The following is a 21483-nucleotide window of genomic DNA, read 5'->3' as shown; positions in this document are numbered from 1 at the left end:
ACATTTGTTTTAAATTTTTAGGTTGTCTTCTGCTTTGCAAAATTGTAAATTTGCAAAACAGGAAAAATATTGAAATTTCTTGGATTGAAAGTAGAAACAAAAGGAATCAAAGCCGTATTAACTTTATGATCATGTATACGGGATGTAAAAGGTCCCTTTTCAATTGCCTTTCTAATACCATGCTCTATTACCTCAACAGGATAACATTGAGCCTTAAGATATTGTTGTAACTGACCAAGTCTAATATCTTGTATTTTCTTCTCACTAACAATTGTAATAATCCTTAAGGCGTTGTAACTGACCAAGTCTAATATCTTGTATTTTCTTCTTACTAACAATTGTAATAATCCTTGAGGCGAGATTAAAGGGAATATTCACTTTAGTATGTTTACTGTGATTAGAATAAAAATTCAGGTAATTGAGTGCATCTGTTGCTTTACAATATAAGTCCGTAGTAATTATACCAGCTTCATTTGTTTGAACTAAAACATCTAAAAATGGCATAGAAATTTCGCTACACTCCATTGTATAACAAATTGATGGATGGAGATCATTCAACATATGAAATAAAATATCTATATCCTTGTCTGGTGGCCATATGATAAAACAATCATCAAGGAACCTTAAAAAATTATGTTTAACAAATTCACTAAAAGTACTTCCGAACTTAACTTCAATTTTAGAATAAAGAGTTTCCTCTAAGTATCCCAAAACCAAAGTTGCATACGTGGGTGCTACTTTAGTACCCATTGCAGTGCCTTTAATCTGTTGGAAAAAGCTTTCATCAAAAGAAAAAGCATTACGTTTCAAAACAATTTCCAAAGCTTTAAGTATGAATTCATTACTAAAGCGAGAATCGATGCTTCCTCGTTTTTTGTTCAACCAATATTTAACCGCCTCAATACCTAGGTCATGAGGAATATTAGTGTAAAGACTCACTACGTCGAAAGAAACAAGTTTACAATTGTGTTGAGTCTGCCGAGGTAAACGAGATAGAAAGTCAAAATCGTCTTTGATATAACTATTCACACTTTTGCATAAAGGTTTTAAAATAGGATCTAGAAAATGACTTAAACGTTGAGTCGCACTGTTTGGTCCACCAACTATGGGTCTAAATTTCAAATCTGTAGGATTTTCAACCTCAACATAAATATCATTCTGTTCTTCGATAGCTTTTCCTATTATACCACTTTTATGAATTTTAGGAAGACCATAGAAAAAACTTGTTTTATGTACAAGTTAACTAGATAATCTTTCTCTTTTTCATGCAAGTATATATATACATCAAATATATAAACAAACAATATATATATGATAAAAAAATGCGTTCTTAAACATCTTTAGTTTTTAGAATATATTGTTTTTTTCCTCCTGTGTTGTAATAAAATGTCTTAACTGATAATTTGTCAACGACTGCCTAACAGCGATAATATTTCTGATTCCTATTTTCTATCATATACTATATTGTCTTTTTAGTAATTCATTTTTTTCACATTTTCAGTTAAATTTGTGTCATATATCAATTAATTAGTTTATATTGTAGAATTATCATGTAAATTTGTAATAATAACTCACATATGTAAACAATGTTTGTTATAAAATGATATTTTGCTGATAAAACGATATTTAAAAAAGTAGCTTGCACATAAGTGTTTTGTTAATTGATTTTAAATTTTAAGCAGTATTAAACATTGTGAATTTGTTATGTCTCATATGTCTGAAAAAACATGAATGTGTACTTAGTATATGTTGTGTGTGTCTTCTTTTTTACAATAAAATTTTGAAAATTCATTTCACTTTGGGTTTTTTTTCGTACACGTGTCTTTTTTTGCGTTTGTTCATCCAAAAATGGTTATCGTCAATGTCCTAGAAACCACGTAAGGTATCTTGTATTGTAATTGCACATGGCTATCACTGATGTTATGTTCATGTAGATATACTATGACGGGTATAAAACGTGAATTCATGTATTCTGTTACCATATAGGAAATATTGAAACGCATGCTACGTTTTAGACTTTCTGTAACACTGTAACAGTACACACGCCATTGGTTAGTCCAGAGATATCCGCAACGTTTCAATAAGCAAAGTTAATGTCGGTAATTTAAATAACTTGACTTTACGTTATACAATCACCAATATAATAATGTTGAATACACAACGATATGTTACAAGAGCTGCGAGACTGCCGGGAATTTCTTCGAGATTCTGCAATTGAGATAATGGGTTCTATGTTAGCAAAATTAGTTACTACGCCTTGCAATACCAAGGCACATACAACTTACATTTTATCAAAAGTAAGCTGTCGTTCGTTTAGGAATGTCATTGTCATATATGAATAATATCAAAACAAGAAGACACAGCCCATCCGGTCATATTATTCTGACAATGGGCGAAACAGTCGTCCCACTCCCGGTATGCTGAGCGCTAAGCAGGAGCAGAAACTACTACTTTCATAGACTTTGGTGTGTCTCGACCAAGGAACATAACCCAGAGCCTTCCTCATAGGGGCTAACGCTCCGCTCAAGGCCAAAGGTGAGGCAGTGCCAAGAAAGGCATTAGGAAAGATAAAGAGCCTAAGATAAAGTCAGTTAGGAAGGAGAGAAAAGATAAGATCTTAAATTTAGTCGCCTTTTACGATCATGCTATAGGGGCAGCAGGTACCATTCTAACGCTTTACGTGCAGGGACATAAAAGATTAGGACAAAGCAAATAACAATATGTGATTTAAATATAAAAGACTTTTGCACAGAGACATTTGTTTGTTTATATATTTGATGTAAATATAAAATGATTTTGTAAAGTGACATTTAATCGGGGATATATTTGATATGAACATAAAAAAATTAGCATGAGGCATTTGTTCGTCGATATATTTGATGTAAATATGAAAAGACTTTTTAACAGAAACATTTGTTCGTTGATCTATTTGATGTAAACATAAAATGATTCTGTAAAGTGACATTTGATGTTGGATATATTTAATGTAAATATAAAAAAATAGTGGGGGAGGAGAAATAGGTTCCCATGTACCCGTATGGCAATTTTTTGAAACATGTTTTTTAGGACAGGTATGATGTCTAGTTTCATTTCATGCTTGTTGGTATTGACATTTATGTCCCATGGGTGTCATGTGGCGGCCATCTTGAATTTCAGTTTTCAAAAATGTCCAAAATCACACCTTCGCATATACGCGCATATATGGAGAACCAGACAACACACAGAGGCAAATAAATACAATTTTTGATATGATTGAAACATGCTGAACACGATAAAGTCATAATAATGAATTTATGTCTTATCAGTTTTGTGTAGTGGCGGGAAAATAGGGAAATTTTCAGGGTTTTTTCACTAAAAATATCGATATATGACAATTTTCGTCACACGAAAAACAAATTGACGGACAAAACACCTTAAAACAGTCATTTCGAATTGAACTAAGCCTTATGTAAACATATGTGTACTATAAAAAGTACCTTAAAAAGATCGCACGAGTAAGGTGGGAAAAGAGAGACTCCAAATATTCTGGTAAAACACATCGTAACAATTATTCTAAATTGAATTGACTCTTTTCAAAACATATATGCATTATAAAAGGACAAATTAATGCTTTTTAGAAGAAGAAGCGAGATGGAACATCCATTACAAAAAAATACATATTCCCAGAACTAGTAAACATCGAGAGGCTGGTTCACATGTTTTATCTATGATTCACGCAGATGCCAATTACAACTACAACGTGGTTATCACCGTAATTAACCATTTATTTTGAGTGAAAACGACATCATACCGGTCCTACAAAACCACGTTTTGAAAAACTGCCAGATGGGTACATGGGAACCTATTTCTCCTCCACACTCGTAAGTTATTTTTTAAAAGTTACAAAAGACAATCGCTAAAGCTCGTGTCTTTTGTAACTTTTAAAAAATAACTCATTCGTGTGAAATAAATTCAATATTCAACAACTAGTCATTATGTTATCTCTATTTAAGTAAAAAATAAATAACAAATATTAATCAATTTAAAACAACAACAACATAAGGTAGCAGTGTACAGTTAGACCGAATGGCCATGGGTGAGATTTTTATTAAGCAGAAAGGCCCTGATTTAATATATGCTATGTTATGCAATATGAAGAACCAAGAACTAAGAATCGTCTTCAATGGAGCGTATCGACCCCTGACCTTCGTTAGTGTTTTTTGTTTTTGCTTGTTTCTGTATGATGGAGGTTGATATTTATCTACATACATTAACATAGAACTATGTAAAAGCGACTGCTGCTATCATCTTTATACATGTATATAGATATAACGTTTAGTAATGGAATCCCTTTTGTTGAATACGTGAACGCAATAATCATGCTGTGGGGATGAACGCGATGTCACTTGGTACAATGGACAGACATCATCCAGACCTTAATAGTAGGCAACTGCACTTAACATTCTATACCATAATATATATAAGGGTTTTCTACGCAAAAGTCACTAAATGTAATAAAACCCGATGATTCCTTTGGAATTTTGCGATTTAATTCCGAGAATAAAACAACCATTTCCTTCACATCCACATATTTTCTCTTATAACTTGACATTTTGTTACAATTATGAAAATTTTTCGAAAACCAGAACAGCAAAACAATTGTCCATACATAAAAATTGCGAAATATTTTAACGCAAATTCCTTTTTTTACATTTTACATATTTAAACAGTAAAACCAGCATAGTTTCTGAACAAAACGTTCAAATTCGACTAAAAATTGTAATTTAAATTACGCAGTGACGTCACGAAGTTGTATTGCATGAATAGCGATGTAATATAACCTCATGTAATATGAGTTTATCGCATGAGATAAACCAGTATTACTCCTGTACAGATGAGAAAAAATATGCCTACATCATCATTTTTTATGACTAAACAAAGTGTAGTGTTTATATATCTATATTTAGATATTATAGCAAATATTTACTCTATCACTAACAATAAAATATCTTGACACAACATATCATAATAGCTTCGTTAGACACATACTGACAATACATTCCAGTGTCTCCGACAAAGAAATTCGCCTTTTTACTCACCTGTTCAACAAGGCACTTAATTAGGTGACTAAAAAGGTGTTGTCTGTTTGTTAATGTTTTGCTTTTACTGTCATTCCATATAGACCATAGTACCATGGATTGTTTTCGGGATGCAATCAGTTTTTTTATACTGAAAAAAAGTATATCAAGCTTAAACCTTTTAGTGATGGTTTCAGTGTAATAGTGTAACGTAAGCAATTTTTGTAACTGAATCATTTCACCTGCCCGCTAATTACAACAACCTGATATTGGGTGAATTATGTAAAAACAAAATACAAAATAAGCATCTGTTTGGTCCTGTCATGATTTTTGCTGACCTCAATATTGACATGAAGGACACAGGTAATGAAAATATTTAAACTGACATCTGTAATATATTTGATTTTAAAAATCACAAAAATGATTTATGAAAAATCATAGCCCTTCATTTGTTGTTGTAATACACACCAGGTCCTAGTCACATGGTGATAAGGTTAATCCTCCGTTCCACAGCTGAGCTCTGGAGTCTGAAATATTAGTGCGTTGTTAGTTTGTTAAACTTTCTATACTGATATACTATCGGAAACATGCATAGAAAAATGCAGAATTTATTTTTATTATGGTTCCTTGAAAGGCTACACATCGGTTATAAAGTAGACTGGCCACCAGACCCTAAGTTGCCGATAAGACTTTCTCAGCAGAATTCTTTACTAGATTATCTCCCCCTAGTTTAAAACTTAAAATTCTAGAATCAGGAATGTAGTAGAGACAAAAATAACAAAGCCAAATTTTAATGATTATTTTAATATTCTAGAGACTAGTGGCCAGTCTAGTTATAAAGGTATCAATATAAAGTCATATGTGTTGAATGGCCGCATAGTCCAATAGCGTTGCAATTTGTGGTTTAGTGTCGCTATGTGTGTATCGTAGTTATGCAACGTATATTTTCTCACAACAACACTTAACCCCTCAGGTTCCATGTCCCACACCTTAACATTCAACCGACCGTTTTTTGTCGGCTTTAATGCCCCGGCTGAAGGTCACCGTAGAGAGACACGTGCAATAACAACATAATTCATGATGAAAGCTTACGTAATATTCCAATAGCAGCTGTACATATACAACGTGTTAATTTCCACATTAATGCTTAACATGAAAAAGATGACTTATTGATCGACTTATTGACGCATTTTTAATCTTCCATCGTCACGTTTCTGTATTATTGACAGGGGAAAGTGTAATTGTTCATTTAAACAATAAATAATCATAATTTAATGATTTATTAGATGCTGACAGATGAAGCTGTACATAGTTATTAATTGTTATTAATTGCCCAATAACAAAGCAGATGCGCGCAATTGATTCCGACATCAAAGTGTCGAATACTCCACAATATAAAAAAAATAGCAGAATTTATTTTAATGTTTTTAGATTATTGTAATAAATTATTAAGCAAGTCCGGTAGTTCACGCCGTGTCAGCAAACTATGACTGCAATTTCAACAAAAGCGTCAAAATTGCATCTCATCATATCTTTCGGCAGTTATGGTACGATTAACACATTTGTAATACAACATACCGTTACGTTTTAAATGTATGTATCATCATTTATCATTAAATTAACTATGTGCATGCAACTCTTTGATAAGGTGATCTTCTAGTTGCTTTATGTTTATTTTTATTAAGAGTGACACGTGTTTTGTTTTCAACATGTGTTGGCCCTTAAGTCGCTTTCTATGCATGTACATCATCAACTTAAAGACCCTGTCACTAGACAGTTCCAGTAGGCTAAACGAGGTGCCCCTGCAATGCTACGCTGGTCCTACTACTGTACCCTAGACACGACCTAACTATAACTAGGCGGTCACTACATCCTATAAAGGACTCATAAACACCCTTTACAGCAAAAGACGATGTTTCACTAGCGATTCTACCATCCTTGACAATAGTTCAATCTCATGACACATGCTCGTTTTTAGTTATTTAGTTATTTTGGCGCTACCAATGAAACCGATGTTCCTTCATCTTAAGTCGCCAACAGTAATTGTTATAATAAAACTTATATTGCTTTGTTTGAACGGATTACAATAGTTAAGATCGATTGTTAAATAACCTGTACCGAATATAATCCTATGATAAATCTTAGTCGTGCGTCCATCAGCCCATTCAACCCCACCTGTTAATTTACTCACCTGACCCCTGTTGTATTAAGGATATGTATATATGTTAATTGCGAGTGTGTAGTTTCGAAAAAGTATTTTTAAAATGGAATGATACATTTTTCAATAATCATATATCTGGTAATCAATTGGGAACATTAACAAATTAAACAGCATTTTTATTTCCCCTCCACAATAAGACTAACAGAGGGAGGATGAATGAAAATGAATAAATATGTCCAGGGAGAGAGTATGAGAAGGTATAAATAAAACAATATTCCGATATCGGTTGTCATATTTTTGACATGTATTGGTGTGTAACATGCAAAGGGTTTTCTAGCATAGCCAATGGTACGCGTTTGCTACATGTATTCATTATATGTAACCCGTTTATCAGTTTTGCTATTTAAATTGTTAATAAAAGACAGATTCCGTTTGATAGCTACATTAACGTGATCCGGGCTGTTCATTAATTCATTTTCGTTGAAGTAATTAATATTATGGAATCCTTCGTTAATCAAAAAGTGCTGAAAAATAATGACTGAACTCCATACTGTTGATAACTTATTATCCCAATTTCATATTTATCTTGTAATATCTACAAACATTTTTTTCAGAAACAAAGATTTCTTCTAAAAAGTACGTGTGATGTGTTATTTTACGAGATACATAGCAATATGTGGTCAGTTTTAACCATTTTTTCTCACCAATCTGGCATAACTTATAAATACGATGAAAGTCAGTAAAATGCTGAACAATATACACAAATTTATCATTCATAACATACCATATTAACAATACAACGACTCCACAAATCAACAAATGCATCCACGGAAAATGGTCCCACGACTTGACGTTGATCGGTTTCACAAGCACCTGTGCGAAACCGATCGGCTATTTTACCAGTACACACGAATAATGGTCCGCAATTTTACAGTTAAAAAACTCTAAACTCTTACGCAAAAAGGTCAAGAAACATGTTAACAATGATTTGCTTGACTGTACTCAAAAATTAAATTAAATCAGCAAATAAATCTTGCGCCGACGACAGTGAAAACTATTTATAGTAACGGGGACTTCCCCGGACTTTCATTTCTAAAAGTTACATGTATTGAAGCACACGTGTCCGACGCCGATTATTTTCTATGTCGGCCCTCATATTTATAGCTAAATTGTTAGTATTGATTGACTTAGACATCTTAAAAGTGACACTGTCATAATCACTGAGGACCTGATGGTGTGCTGTCAGCCGATTTACATGTAGATCTACTGTACCGTACATAACTCATTGAAATAATTCATAGCGCCAGACTGATACCGTGTATTTCGTCTACATGATCCAGCCTATTCATTGATTAGCTTTCATTGAAGTAATCAGTTATTTATGAAGTAGAAAGAACATATTCGAACCGATTTTTACAGAAATATGACATAAACATTTTTTAAAATCAATTTTAACACGTAATCGGTAATAAAGCACCATATCAATGAAGAATTGGTAATATATTGTATAATGTAGTCATAGCCAGTCGTTTCTCGCCAACAGCATTTTTATTGGCTGAATATTCATTAGGTATATTTCAAAAAGAATGAAAAAATGAAACGACAAAGTGTACGGAATCTAAACAATTTAACTGTGGTCATTTTGTCTTCAAAGTCTTTAATACGAACATTACTTAGATTCAAAGAATTCCCTAACTTAAAATTCATTATGGGTAAGTATACACTATTTTAAGTAGGGCTCTTTAAATTATGATTTTTCGGGTGATCGGATGATTTATTGGTTAAGCCACTCGCCTTTCACTTACAATGTAGCAGGCCAGGGTTCGATCCTCGGCACGTATGTGAAAAGGTTAGGGGTCACCTGGCTAATCACGTGGGTATTTTCCGGGCACCCCGCTTTCTCCCTCCAAACGATAAACAAGTAATTGCTTGCATGGCATAATCCATGGCTGCTATAGACTAGAGATTGACAGATGAAGAACCACGCCTATTTCAGATATTCTCTTATAAATAGAGTCAGTTTTACAGACCAGAGAATACAACGATTTGACTATAAAACGTCAAGTGTATAATATATTGCCAGAAGTAACTCGCCTTCATTAAAAACAATAATCAGTTGCCTGTGAATTAAGGTGAAAATAATGGAAATCAAACTGAGCATTTTAGCATTGGTCTTTTCGACAGTAGAGGCTTTCACCAGGGTTGGAATTCCGCAACTTAGCAAAAGAGTACTTCGTGTGGCACCAGCGAATCAAAGTTTGTACAAACTTGATTCATTCTTTAACATTTCGAATCATGCTATCTGTGCCAAATATTGCAAAACTGAATCATGTCTTGCTTTTTTGTACACGACAGATAACTCAACATGTGAGATTTACTCTCGCTTTTTTGAAGTGTCAACACATACTGAAATTTCTCAATCGACTTGGTACTTTAACAAAGGTAAGTTTTAAACAATTTTCTTTGCGAATTTCTTATTTGACAAAATGAGGCTTATACAAGTTCAAACATACATCTTCACCAAACCAGCGAATTAATTGAGAGTTTTAAGGTTTTTTTTCTTGTTCCACGAATCAATTGGAACTATCATATTTAAAATCATCATTATATCTTCATAGATTTGTGTCTGAATATAGTTTATTGTAATAGTTACTCTATCATTGTTTTATATATAATTTGAAATTTAAACGAATAATGAAGATTTTATTAAAATTTTCTTATTTTAACTTCATCCTGAGAGAGATAACACCAGATGACGTGCACATGTCACGTGATACAGTCCTCTAAGCTATCACATTGTTGTATTGAATCAGAATAGGCATCGGAAATAAACTGCGTATATATAATCATCACGGATAAATGTACGGTGTAATATCTCAGCATCAGGTTGATTTGGGAAAATTCTAATCAAACTTCATTCTTCGTTTCATTTTCAAACTTTCTCAAATCAACCATGCTGAGAGACCCCGCGAGATTTCAGAGTCATTGTGTTAAAATGAAATAACTAAGACACACACGAAACATGCTAATATTGATTGAAAATAGCGCTCAAATGGTTATCTGACATCAGATATGACACATCTCGTTTATAAAACTTAAAAAAGTGTATATTTCCATCCATCAGATTCCAATATTTTGGTACTGTGCTAATAAAAAGCTCAGTTGATCCTTCTCGTAATAGTTTTGCTCTAACAAATTATTCTTTCATAATATTTAAACACACACAGAAATAAATCATTGAGTTGAGATTCAGATTCCTTAAAAATCAGCATTAGTACTGGTAACATGGGTTGTAACATATAACACAGGCAGTTTCGTTCTTTGATCTACATCGAAATAAACGAATAAATAAGGTACACTGTATGATTTGAAAGCATCATATTCAAACTCATGTGTATATCGTCGATTTTATAATAAAGATACAGCAAATCTATTCGGATGCGCATTAACACTACTTCTACTGGGGGAAGGCAGAGGCTCGGTGCGTGTATTTTTGCGCAACAACCTTTGCGTTTATACATGTGTAAATGATTTCCCAGTTGGTAGAGTTATATAGCAAAGAGGATATTACGGTGGCTGATTTGTGCCATTTCGTCTTTTCGCCCCGGAATTTAAATTTCGTCTTTTCGTGGCGAAAAGACGAAAAATCAAACACGAAAAAACGAAAGTGATACACGCTAATTAGCGGCTTTGGTTCTCGTCTTTTGGCTTCAAAAATCGCTCCGAAAAGACGAAAATTAATAAAACCTTAATTTTCGTCTTTTCAAACCTTAATTTTTAAAAAGATTTTTAAAAGATTTCGTCTTTTCGCCCCGAAAAGACGAAAATTAACAAACCTTAATTTTCGTCTTTTCGCCCCGAAAAGACAAACTTTAACAAATCTTAATTTTCGTCTTTTCGTCTTCCGGTACGGTGTGGAAGTCATTTTGAAAAAGTTGTCGGCGGGTAATACTTGAAATCGTTTGAACCACGGATCAACTTTTTAACAAAATAATTTATGAAAGACAACTCGTGAAGACTTTTAGTTTAAAGGAAGGACTTGTACCAAGAAATTGCTCCAATACAGTTAATTATAACAGTCAATCAGTAGGTACAATGTACTGTGTATTATTTGAAAAAACATTTTGACTACATACATGACATGGTCTTCATCATAATTGTACATTAGAAACTAGATTATCTCTTCCTAGTTTGAAACTTAGACTAGAATCAGATATGTAGGAGAGATAAAATTAATCGAGCCAAATTTTAGTGATGTTTTAAATATTCTAGAAACTTTAGAATTGAAGATGTAAGTAGATAGATGAAATACATTTAAAAGGACAATTCAGTCTAAGAGAACATAAAAATGTGTACATATATCGGAAAAAACCAGTTCTAATGAAAATTAGATCAGTCGGTTTTACTGTGATATGCCTGAAAAGCCCATGGTTGTGACATGTGTGTAGATGTTCAAACTCGCTCGCATTGTGGTCGAACTTCTTGTATGCCTAACCCTGTCCCTTGCTCGTAGAGCAATGTAACTTTTGTCTAGAACTGCTCAAATCGCTCTGACAGTAGTGTGGTTACCTTATTAGGTGAATTGTCTTGCCTAAAAATCATTTTATCAGCTTCTCAGTGGTTATGTAGTTTATTTGTTTAACGTGCGTGACTTTGGCTCGGGTATGGGTACAGCGTCCATATTGTACCTGCTTAATCGTATTGATCAACGATTTGATATTTCAACGATATCAATTAAAATATTAAACAATAACTTGGAATTTGTCAATATTATATATTATATATGTTTCATAAGAAATGTAGAACAATACATTTATGCCATATTTTGCTTCTTGCTTATGTAAAAGAATTAGCCTGAGTGAATTGTCCCTTTAATATCATTATGTTTTTAAACAATAACAGTAAAAGAAGATGTTTTTGTCTAAATTACTAAATGTGTATTCGAAATTTCTATCTTTTAGGAACAGGTGTGTTTGTTTTTCTTTATTTTATTCACTGAGATTTGTTAGTGAGGTCTATAACGAGGTGTGTAAGTATGTGTAAGTATATTGATGAATAATGTACATTGTTATAGTAACTCTGACATTTTTACGTATATAATTACTATTATATATAAAATTATGTTTATAATTAAGTTTGAAAATATAGTATATTGCAACATCATTACATATTTATTTATTTATCAATTTCATTATTATAGTGATATACCACTGTGCAGAATTGATTGGATATACATCTGGGGTATACAATATAGGACAGAAAGGCCTCCCTGTATACTGTGATATGGATACTGAAAATGGACCTTGGACTGTGAGTAGGATTCACTTTATACACTAATCATAGGAAAACTGTAGCCATCGGAATAATTTCATGGAAGATTTATAATGTACAATTTTGTTTCACTGCTATATGACGTAGGACCTTCTATGTCCCTTTTGACGTGTGTTGTAGTTGTTATCTGGTTCCCTAGACCTTTTGATGTCGATGAAAAATGATGAGGATACAAAAATACTGATTATCAGCAATCGTCATTTATATTTGAATGACAAAATATATCATAATTCATAGTTCATAAAGTCATATCTGGACAGACAAATGGTGCCAATACCTTATATATATACCATTGAACATGATATTTGACGTAATAAATGTGATCCGAGCAAGCCCCACTTTGCTTTCTAAAATATAATCATTTAGTTTTTGTATAAATGTACATCAAATTATGTTCCAACAGAAGGGATAATGTTAACCTCATCGCAGAGACATGTGAATCAGAACTTGGTAAAGTGCACATTTTCAATGGGAAGCATCCCATTGATTAAGATGGAAAGCATCCCATTGATTAAGATGGGAAGCATCCCATTGATTAAGATGGGAAGCATCCCATTGATTAAGATGGGAAGCATCCCATTGATTAAGATGGAGCATGAATTAGAGTCAGTAATGAAGAGTATGATAATTTAAAATGAGCATCAGTTTAAGTGTTACTAACTACCAAATTATGTTTGAATTAGGTCATCCAAAGGCGAACGAAAGGAGATGTCGATTTTTATCGTCCATGGAGTGACTACAAGAATGGATTTGGAGATCTCCAAGGAGACTTCTGGCTCGGTAAAATACGATAATTGTATTTTGTAGTTTTAACTGTTTTTTTTGTGAATCTAACAGCAGATATACAAGAAACAAGCCAGGTTGTATAAGTAAATATTGCATTTGTATAAATTGTGTATATTCTAGTGAATTCCTAATAAGTATGAAAAAATGGTGAATTTCAAATCATATAAATATCCCCATTTCGCTTTGTGAATTATGCTGACTGGTTGGATGGTTGATTCATTACATTAACTTCCTATTAACAGCTAAGGTCACTTTAAGACTCCCTTCCATATATATATATATATATGGTGGTGTGCGTTTGTGAAGTCCGTGCCTGTTCCGAGAGACTGCAGTAGGTTGTTGTTGTGACAGTGGAACTCGTGTCATTTTTTCTAAAGCCATTCTACGGAAGCATGCTGTCAAACATATATAACAGTCATACCACATACGGTCACATTAGTCACATTATACTGACAACGGGTGGACCGCTTCTTTATTCTGAGCGCTTAGAAGGAGCAGAAACTGCCACATTTAGAGACTATGAGACTCAGTATAAACGGCGGGCAAACTATGTCACATATACATTTATAATCCCCATATTAAGATGTAATACATTTTGTATCTACCTTTTATAAAAATGATGTCGTTAATACTTAAAATTGGAAATGATGTCGTCAACACTATTATACAGTTTTTATGTTGGTGGACCGTACATATTTTTGTCCGATATCCTTAAACAGTGTATAGCAAATTATATATTTGAATATGGCATTGGACTTTCATAAAAAGGGGTCATCCTTGTATCAATCAATCTTTCACATTAATTGGTTTTTTGTCAACGTCATCTTTACATTTGGGAACTGTTAAAGATGCTCCACCGCTGACAAATGGTATTTTTTCACTATCAAAAACAGGCGCAGACGATTTAGTACATTTCATCAGTTACAAAAGTTACTTACTTTACACCATTGCCACACATTGAAAATTTTAAGCTTCTCATTTTATTTCAAGTTAAAATTACAAAAAATAATTAATTGCATCCCGAAAAAATTCCGTGGCACTATATCCTACATGGAATGAAGTACTGATTGCGCATGGACCAAAAGCAAAATGATTTTTTTTGTGTTAATTAGACATATATATACACGATTAAACACCAATTATTATTCAAGTGATGGATATCATTTATGCTCTGTCGGCGGTGGAGTATCTTTAAATCCTTATAAACCGCTTTTAAATCTGGCGCGTGACAAAACGTTAGACTAGTTAACACAATTCAACAAGTTGGCGGCAAAGTATCTCAGTCTTGAACTATTGATTTCAGTGCAGCTTTCGATCGCTTTTTCAGACCAAATATATGACAATTTTCATAAAGATGGTTGATTTCGGCTTTATAGTATTGTCGTTTGTCGAAAGCGATGGTGCGATGAGCGACAGTACGCTGAGCGTAGAAATTACCCGGTCTGCGCCAACAGGGGTAGGGGTTTGATTAGTTTGTTGATGGAGGAAAACCGGAGTACCCAGAGAAAAACCACCGACCAGCGGCCAGTACCTGGCAACTGCCCCATATGGGATTCGAATGTCGGTACATCTTAACCACTCGGCCCCACACAACAAAATTATGCGACAATGCGACAAAACAATGTTGTGGCATTGATTGGGTATTTTTTCGTTCCGTGCACTGTTACTCATCTGATTATCCCATTGGCCCCCACACCATTCTGCATGCGAATTCTGAACTGATCATTTTTTACTCATTTATATATGAAATTATCGTTATTGGTGCCTCAGCATACCATTTTGACCTTGAAGCGATAATTTTTTCCGCCAAGTTGTAACTGCAAACATGTATGTGACGTAGTTTTCTAAACATGCAGTTTCGGCCAGAAACATAACAAAGGCGAATGGGGCTGAAGTTGGTTCCGAGTTTCGAGTTCTGTTTAAGCTAAACGGAACTCGGAACCAGTTCCGATTTCCGTTTGAGTAATGGAAATGGGAGTTGATCGAAAACTAAATTAAAGTGGATTCATCACTAGTTACGCATGAAACAGCATATTGACTGATTTTATCTAAAATGATAGAAAATTTCCTTAAACTAGCTCTCGGAACTCAGATCTAGGAACCAACTTCAGTCTCCCAGGCGAATGCTTTACTCAAGTCCAGAAATGAGCCGGTATAAGAATGGCATAAAGTGAATGTATCTCTCTTATTGAAAACCATGTTTAGGGAACATGCTGGGATGTTTCTTTCTTTATCATGAAAACGTGTGTATTGGATAGAATACTTGTGCTATTGTTTGTTTTGGGGATCAGTTGTTAACTGGTTTTCTTTACTTTTACAGGTAACGATAATCTCCACCTCCTAACAAACATCTCTAAGATCCTGCGTGTGGAAGTTGTAGCGTTGACTGAGGAAAGGGGGTATGCAGAGTACTCCAATTTCCAGGTCGCTGATGAATCTCAAAATTACAAACTGCTTGTGAATGGCTTTTCCGGAAACATAACATGTAAGTCAGCAATTTACACTTCTTCAATCTACATTTCTTAGATTAACTGTGGTTTTAGGTATTTCAAAATTGTAATTATTGGACAAAATATTCAATAAGTTATACTGTTAAAGATGCTCCACCGCCGACAGAGCATAAATGACATTCATCATTTGAACAATAATTGGTGTTTAATCGTGTATATATATGTCTAATTAACACAAAAAATAATATAAAATATGTCGCCATTGGTGCATGCGCAATTAGTTCTTCATTCCATAAAGGATATAGTGACACGGAATTTTTTCAATGCTGGTAATGGTGTAAAGTAAGTAACTTTTGCAACTGAAGAAAAATACAAAATCGTCTGCTCCTGTTTTTGATAGCGATAAAATACCATTTGTCAGCGGTGGAGCATCTTTAACTGTTACATGGAGCTGTGAATGAAATGTTCTTAACAGTGGTGGTTGGTGGTGGGGGTGGAAGTAAATATAGAAATGATAGAAAATGAACAAATATCGATGTTTTGAGGATTTAATCCCGTATCACACGTCATGCTAGGTTAACATTATGTTCCCGGCGGCCATGGCAGCCCCGTTTCAGGCCACCGTGGACAAAACATGGTGACCGCGAGACAACGTGAGACAGCGCAGAAGGACGTGATAGACAAACTTGAGCGGTCGTGATTACCGTGGATGTCGTGACAGATTTTTAAACTGTCAAAAAATTTGCCAAGGCAGTCACGGTACAGTTAACTTTAAAGGACGTAATGAAACGGGATTGACGTAACAAAACGTAACAGTGCGTACGAGGCCAAAACAAAACTTTCGGACGGTCCGTGGTGGAACGGGCAGCAAGCACGTTCCCCGGAATCTCACGGTGCTTTCAAGTTTTGTGACGTTCTGTTGCGTTTCTTCCACGTTTTATCACGGTTGATGCAGATTGGCTACACGTTTTGATGCGTTCTGCCAAGGCACATCACAGCTTGTAGCGGTTGAAAGTCCGAAGCGCTATGGCGTGTTACGTCTTATTATGGTCTTACGTTGCAAGCAATATATGATGGAGCATCATTGGCTAGCCTGGTACATATTTGCTATTATTGGAATTATTTGTATAAATAAATAGATATAGTCATTATCAAACACTTTTAAACCATCAAATTATAGCTATTATTGCAAAAATCTTGGCTATACCAAATATAGTTAAGACATTCTTTTCTTTTAAAAAAAGTGTAATTAAAACATGTTTGAAATGACATTTTCGGCAATAGATATTGTTTCATTTGCTCCAAAAAAGCCCGGCATCAGACGTTCATCCCTAGTAAGCCTTGGCGGACCGTGAAAAACGTATCGGAGCTTGATCAAAACGTAGTGGTATTCTTGATAGACCGTGCCAAAGCCGTAGTGTACCTTTAACCTCCGGGAACAGAACTTTCCCTTTATCCACGGTACACGTAGTCCGTAAAAGACCGTGGCAAAACTTCACAAGACCTAGCTCAACTTGAATACAGAAAAATAGGCAAAAATTCCAAAAAATCTAGTATTAACAGTTACCACAAAAGAAAAAAAACTAAATGTTTTTCTTACAAACAAATTTGAAGACAGGTGCGTTATTTTGTATATTTTTTTTATTTTTTCGAAATCAAGTCATTAATGTGAATTGGTAAATCACTTTAAAACTGATCTAGTCTAATGTTAGAAAGTAGTATGTCTTAAGGTTATTGTATTCATGAAGTAAAAATGATTTACGTAGATTGCCAATTAATTTTACTACCTGAGATCGATAATTGCCTTTTTAAATTGATGTTTGCCATAACCGGGTGAAAATTTCGACGTTATTTATTCTTCAGTAATGTATTGAATACCACCAGGATTGATGAATAAAGCTATAAGTATCATTTAAATGCACAGACAGGTGCCTGATAATTATTAGTTAAATCACGGAATTTATGCACTGTAAAATCTTGTTTTATGCCTAATATATGTTTAGATGGAATCATACCCGTAGAAATCGCTTTTCAACTGCTACAAATATAGCGCAGTAAAAACGTGAAATGAAATTGTTGACCCAATTTTAACGCCATTGTTGGAATACCTAAGTACTCATTTAACTGCATTGTACAAGTAAATAAAGGGATTTTTGGCAGGACCCATTTTCAGCTCTTATTTGTAAAATTAAAATCTATGCAACGTAATTATTGTAATTCTCAGAATGTTGGTAATTGTTGGTGGTGAATAACATATTAAAAGCTCTTCTTAAGTATGATAACAATGTCACATATAATATTACATAGAGATTTTTTCTCATTTCGCAGATGATGCAATGGCGCACAGTAATAACTGTCAGTTTACCACGATGGATAGTGACAACGATAAATGGTTTGGACACTGTGGTCCGTTCACCAAAAGTGGTTGGTGGCATAACAGATGTGTGCATGCTCAGCTGAATGGGATTTATAGGAAATCTGTTGTTGACAAACAGGTAATGCGGTGGTCGTACTTCCCAGACCCAAGTGTGGTGTATCAACCTTTAAAAACGACGAAGATGATGATTCGATAGACATACCAGAAACATTTTTATTTAAAAAGAATGTTATCTGTGTAATGCTGGATTTTTAGTTCTGAAAACAATCCTACACCACTAATACAAGATATACAATAGTAGTTTCAGGATTGCATAGAGGACCTGTTTACAACTACCATTGACTGAATGGATCCATTCGATGTAGATATAATAATCAAACAAACTTTTAAAAGTGTAATTTGTCGGTGGATATATTAAAACAAATAATTTGTAAAGGGAAACATTTGATGTAAATATAGGAAGGCTTTTGTAAAGAGACATTTGTCCGTTAACATATTTGATGTAAATAAAAATGTGCGTTGCGATGTAAATAAAAAAATGTTGGTAAAGGGACATTTGTCCGTGAATATTTATTTAGTGTAAATATAAAAAAAAATGTTTGTAAGGGGTGATTTGTTCATGGACATATTTAATGTAAATAAAATGTTTGTAAAGGGACATTTGTTGGTGGCTGTATTTGATGTAAACATAAAGAAAATTGTTAATGGATATGTTAAAATGATGTTAATTTATCGACCGTTTTGATTGGATTATTTTCATATTACAATCCCAGTTATATCGATACAATTTATGACGTCGTAGTTGTGACTTTGACATCTGGTTAATACGGTTTATAATGTCGGATGCCGTTCGCGACAACATTGGCACAACAAAAGAACTATCAACTTCCAATGTTATCTAAATAAAGTAAATCAAATTAAATACCCTATATTACAATTATACGAAAATTTTCTTCTTGTTTAAACACTCGACAGACATAATTTCAAACGGCAAAATGTTTCAAAAACTGTTATTAAATTAAATCAAAAAAAGTTTATGGCATATGTCATAATTCAAAAGTCTGTATTAAAAAATCACGAGTTGTCTCCCTTACCCTGAGACTACATTTTTAAGACTAGGCCATGATATAGTAAAACCACTGTTTATAGATTATTCCATTCACAATGTATTAACTAAAGATTGAATGCGCAAAACAAACAACAAATATTACTTCATTGTGCCCATGCTGACCCCAGAATGTTGAAGCAAAACTAAACATGTAATTATACATTAAGTTTATCCTATCGAGGAGAAGTAATTATAACTGGTATTGTATGTGCATCAAGAATAACAAGAACGTAGTGTACACATTTGTAAACAATAAACAAGAACAGACTTTTTAAAAGAAAACAAAGAAAATATGAAATTAACGATGATTATTCAAAAGAGAAAAAAAACCTTGTAAAGGGAGGTGTAGTGTCACGAGTATATCAGTTTTGTCATACCAACAGTTCATTGAACTGACATGACCGTAACCAGACAGCATCTAATTCCAGACAGAGCCCGTCTGATTGTCCGGTACCTGATAACACACCAATTACAAAAATGTAATTGTCCAGGCCCTGTACCCTGTACATTGTAAATATAATCATGTATTGTAGTTAGATGCATTGTTTTAGGCAAGGCAGTTCCCACAAGTACCCAGACGAATAAACATGTACATAGTGTAATCTATGGAGTCTGTTGTCATTATACAAAACAACGAGATATAATAGGAGGTAAGGCCAAGTCTTTATGATACAAAATTGTAATATTGATTTGTTTGTTTGTTTAAGCTTAACTGCTCGTCAACAGCCATGCAGGATCATTTAGGGCCAAACTTTAAAGATTCTCCAACACCGACAGTGCGTAAATGATACTCGTTATTTGAACAATAATTGATATTTAATCGTGTACATTTATCCGTATGTGTCTAATTAAAATAAAAATAAAAATATTTGTTTCGCTTTTTTGAAATTTCTAAACAATGTGTTTTATAAGATGTTATTTTGCTGATAAAATGTACTTTTCAACCAAAAACAGTACCTGTTATCTAACTCTTGTGTGAACGGACTAGTTTGATGAAGAATAACCAATATGCATTTCTTATGTCTTATATATCTGAATAGTAAGCATGGATATGTACTAGTATATGTTGTGTGTGCGTGTGTTCTTTTAGTACAATATTTTTTATAGTGATTTCTCTTTCTCTTTGGTTATCATCAATTTCCTCGAAACCACGTTAGATCTCGGTTTTTGTAATATTACATGACCTTTACTGACATTTACATGTAGACATACATTAACCGGTATAAAACTTGATTATCTTTATTTTGTTACCATATCGGAACACATGTCAAGTTTAAATATGTTTTTGTAAAATTTAAAACATTATCTTCGTTATTGTTAAGTCCAGGAATGACTGCAAAGTTTGGGTTTGAAACTGCACTTAACATTATCGATTAGGGTATTGTGGAATGCTGATTAATACGTAACCGGATGTCACAGAAAATCGCAGAAGCTCGGAGAACCGGTAATCGTCGAAAACATTTCTGTAGGCTGCAGAAAATTTCTCAGAAATGTTTCTTTTGAGATAATAGTCTCTATATTAACAAAAATGTATATTTTTTTCAAAATAAAACATTTTAAGATGCTCCACTGCCGACAGAGCATAAATGACACTAATCTTTTAAACAATAATTGGTGTTTAATCATGTATATATACGTATGTCTAATTAACACAAAAAATTATATTAAATAATTTGTTTTGCTTTTGGTGCATGCGCAATCAGTACTTCATTCCATATAGAACATAGTGGCACAGATTTTTTTCGGGATTCAATTAATTATTTTTGGTATATGTATCTTGAAATAAAATTAGAAGCTAAATCTTTTCAATGGTGGTAATGATGTAAAGTAAGTAATTTTTGTAACTGAAGAAAAATACTAGTTCGTCTGCACTTATACAAAAATACTATTTGTCAAAGTTGAAGCATCTTTAATACCCCAGACATGTTATACATCTGAAGGCTGTCAAAGTTGTGGCGTTTGGTTCGGCCTTCAAAAATATAAACAAATGTCCCCACACAGGAGGGCTCCCACTCAACACACTACTTATATACCGGTATGATAATGACTCATCACGTTTATCTCATAAATATGGGCATTTATCAAAAACAAAAAAATAAAATCACTCTCACTGTCATATAAATCATTTATACTAGAAAAAATAATAATATTAAATATGATATCTGTCATATTTTTGTTAGAGAGAAAAAAGTCATTTCATATACACATACCTA

General features: G+C 33.5%; 1 protein-coding gene across 1 annotated transcript; it reads left to right on the top strand.

Annotated features, from left to right (window-relative positions):
* The first annotated feature begins 9105 nt into the window (after positions 1-9105).
* Positions 9106-19872, top strand: LOC138306938 (angiopoietin-related protein 7-like). The gene is made up of 5 exons (XM_069247524.1): positions 9106-9660; positions 12419-12528; positions 13233-13329; positions 15656-15820; positions 18114-19872. Exons 1-5 carry the CDS (start codon positions 9360-9362, stop codon positions 18356-18358), a joined length of 918 nt encoding a protein of 305 aa, XP_069103625.1. The 5' UTR covers positions 9106-9359; the 3' UTR covers positions 18359-19872.
* The last annotated feature ends 1611 nt before the right edge of the window (positions 19873-21483 follow it).

This window comes from Argopecten irradians, chromosome 14, assembly GCF_041381155.1.
Source record: "Argopecten irradians isolate NY chromosome 14, Ai_NY, whole genome shotgun sequence".
Classification (NCBI taxonomy): Eukaryota; Metazoa; Mollusca; class Bivalvia; order Pectinida; family Pectinidae; genus Argopecten; species Argopecten irradians.
Note: the sequence above shows the minus strand (reverse complement) of the source record. Positions and strands in the feature narration are given on the sequence as shown.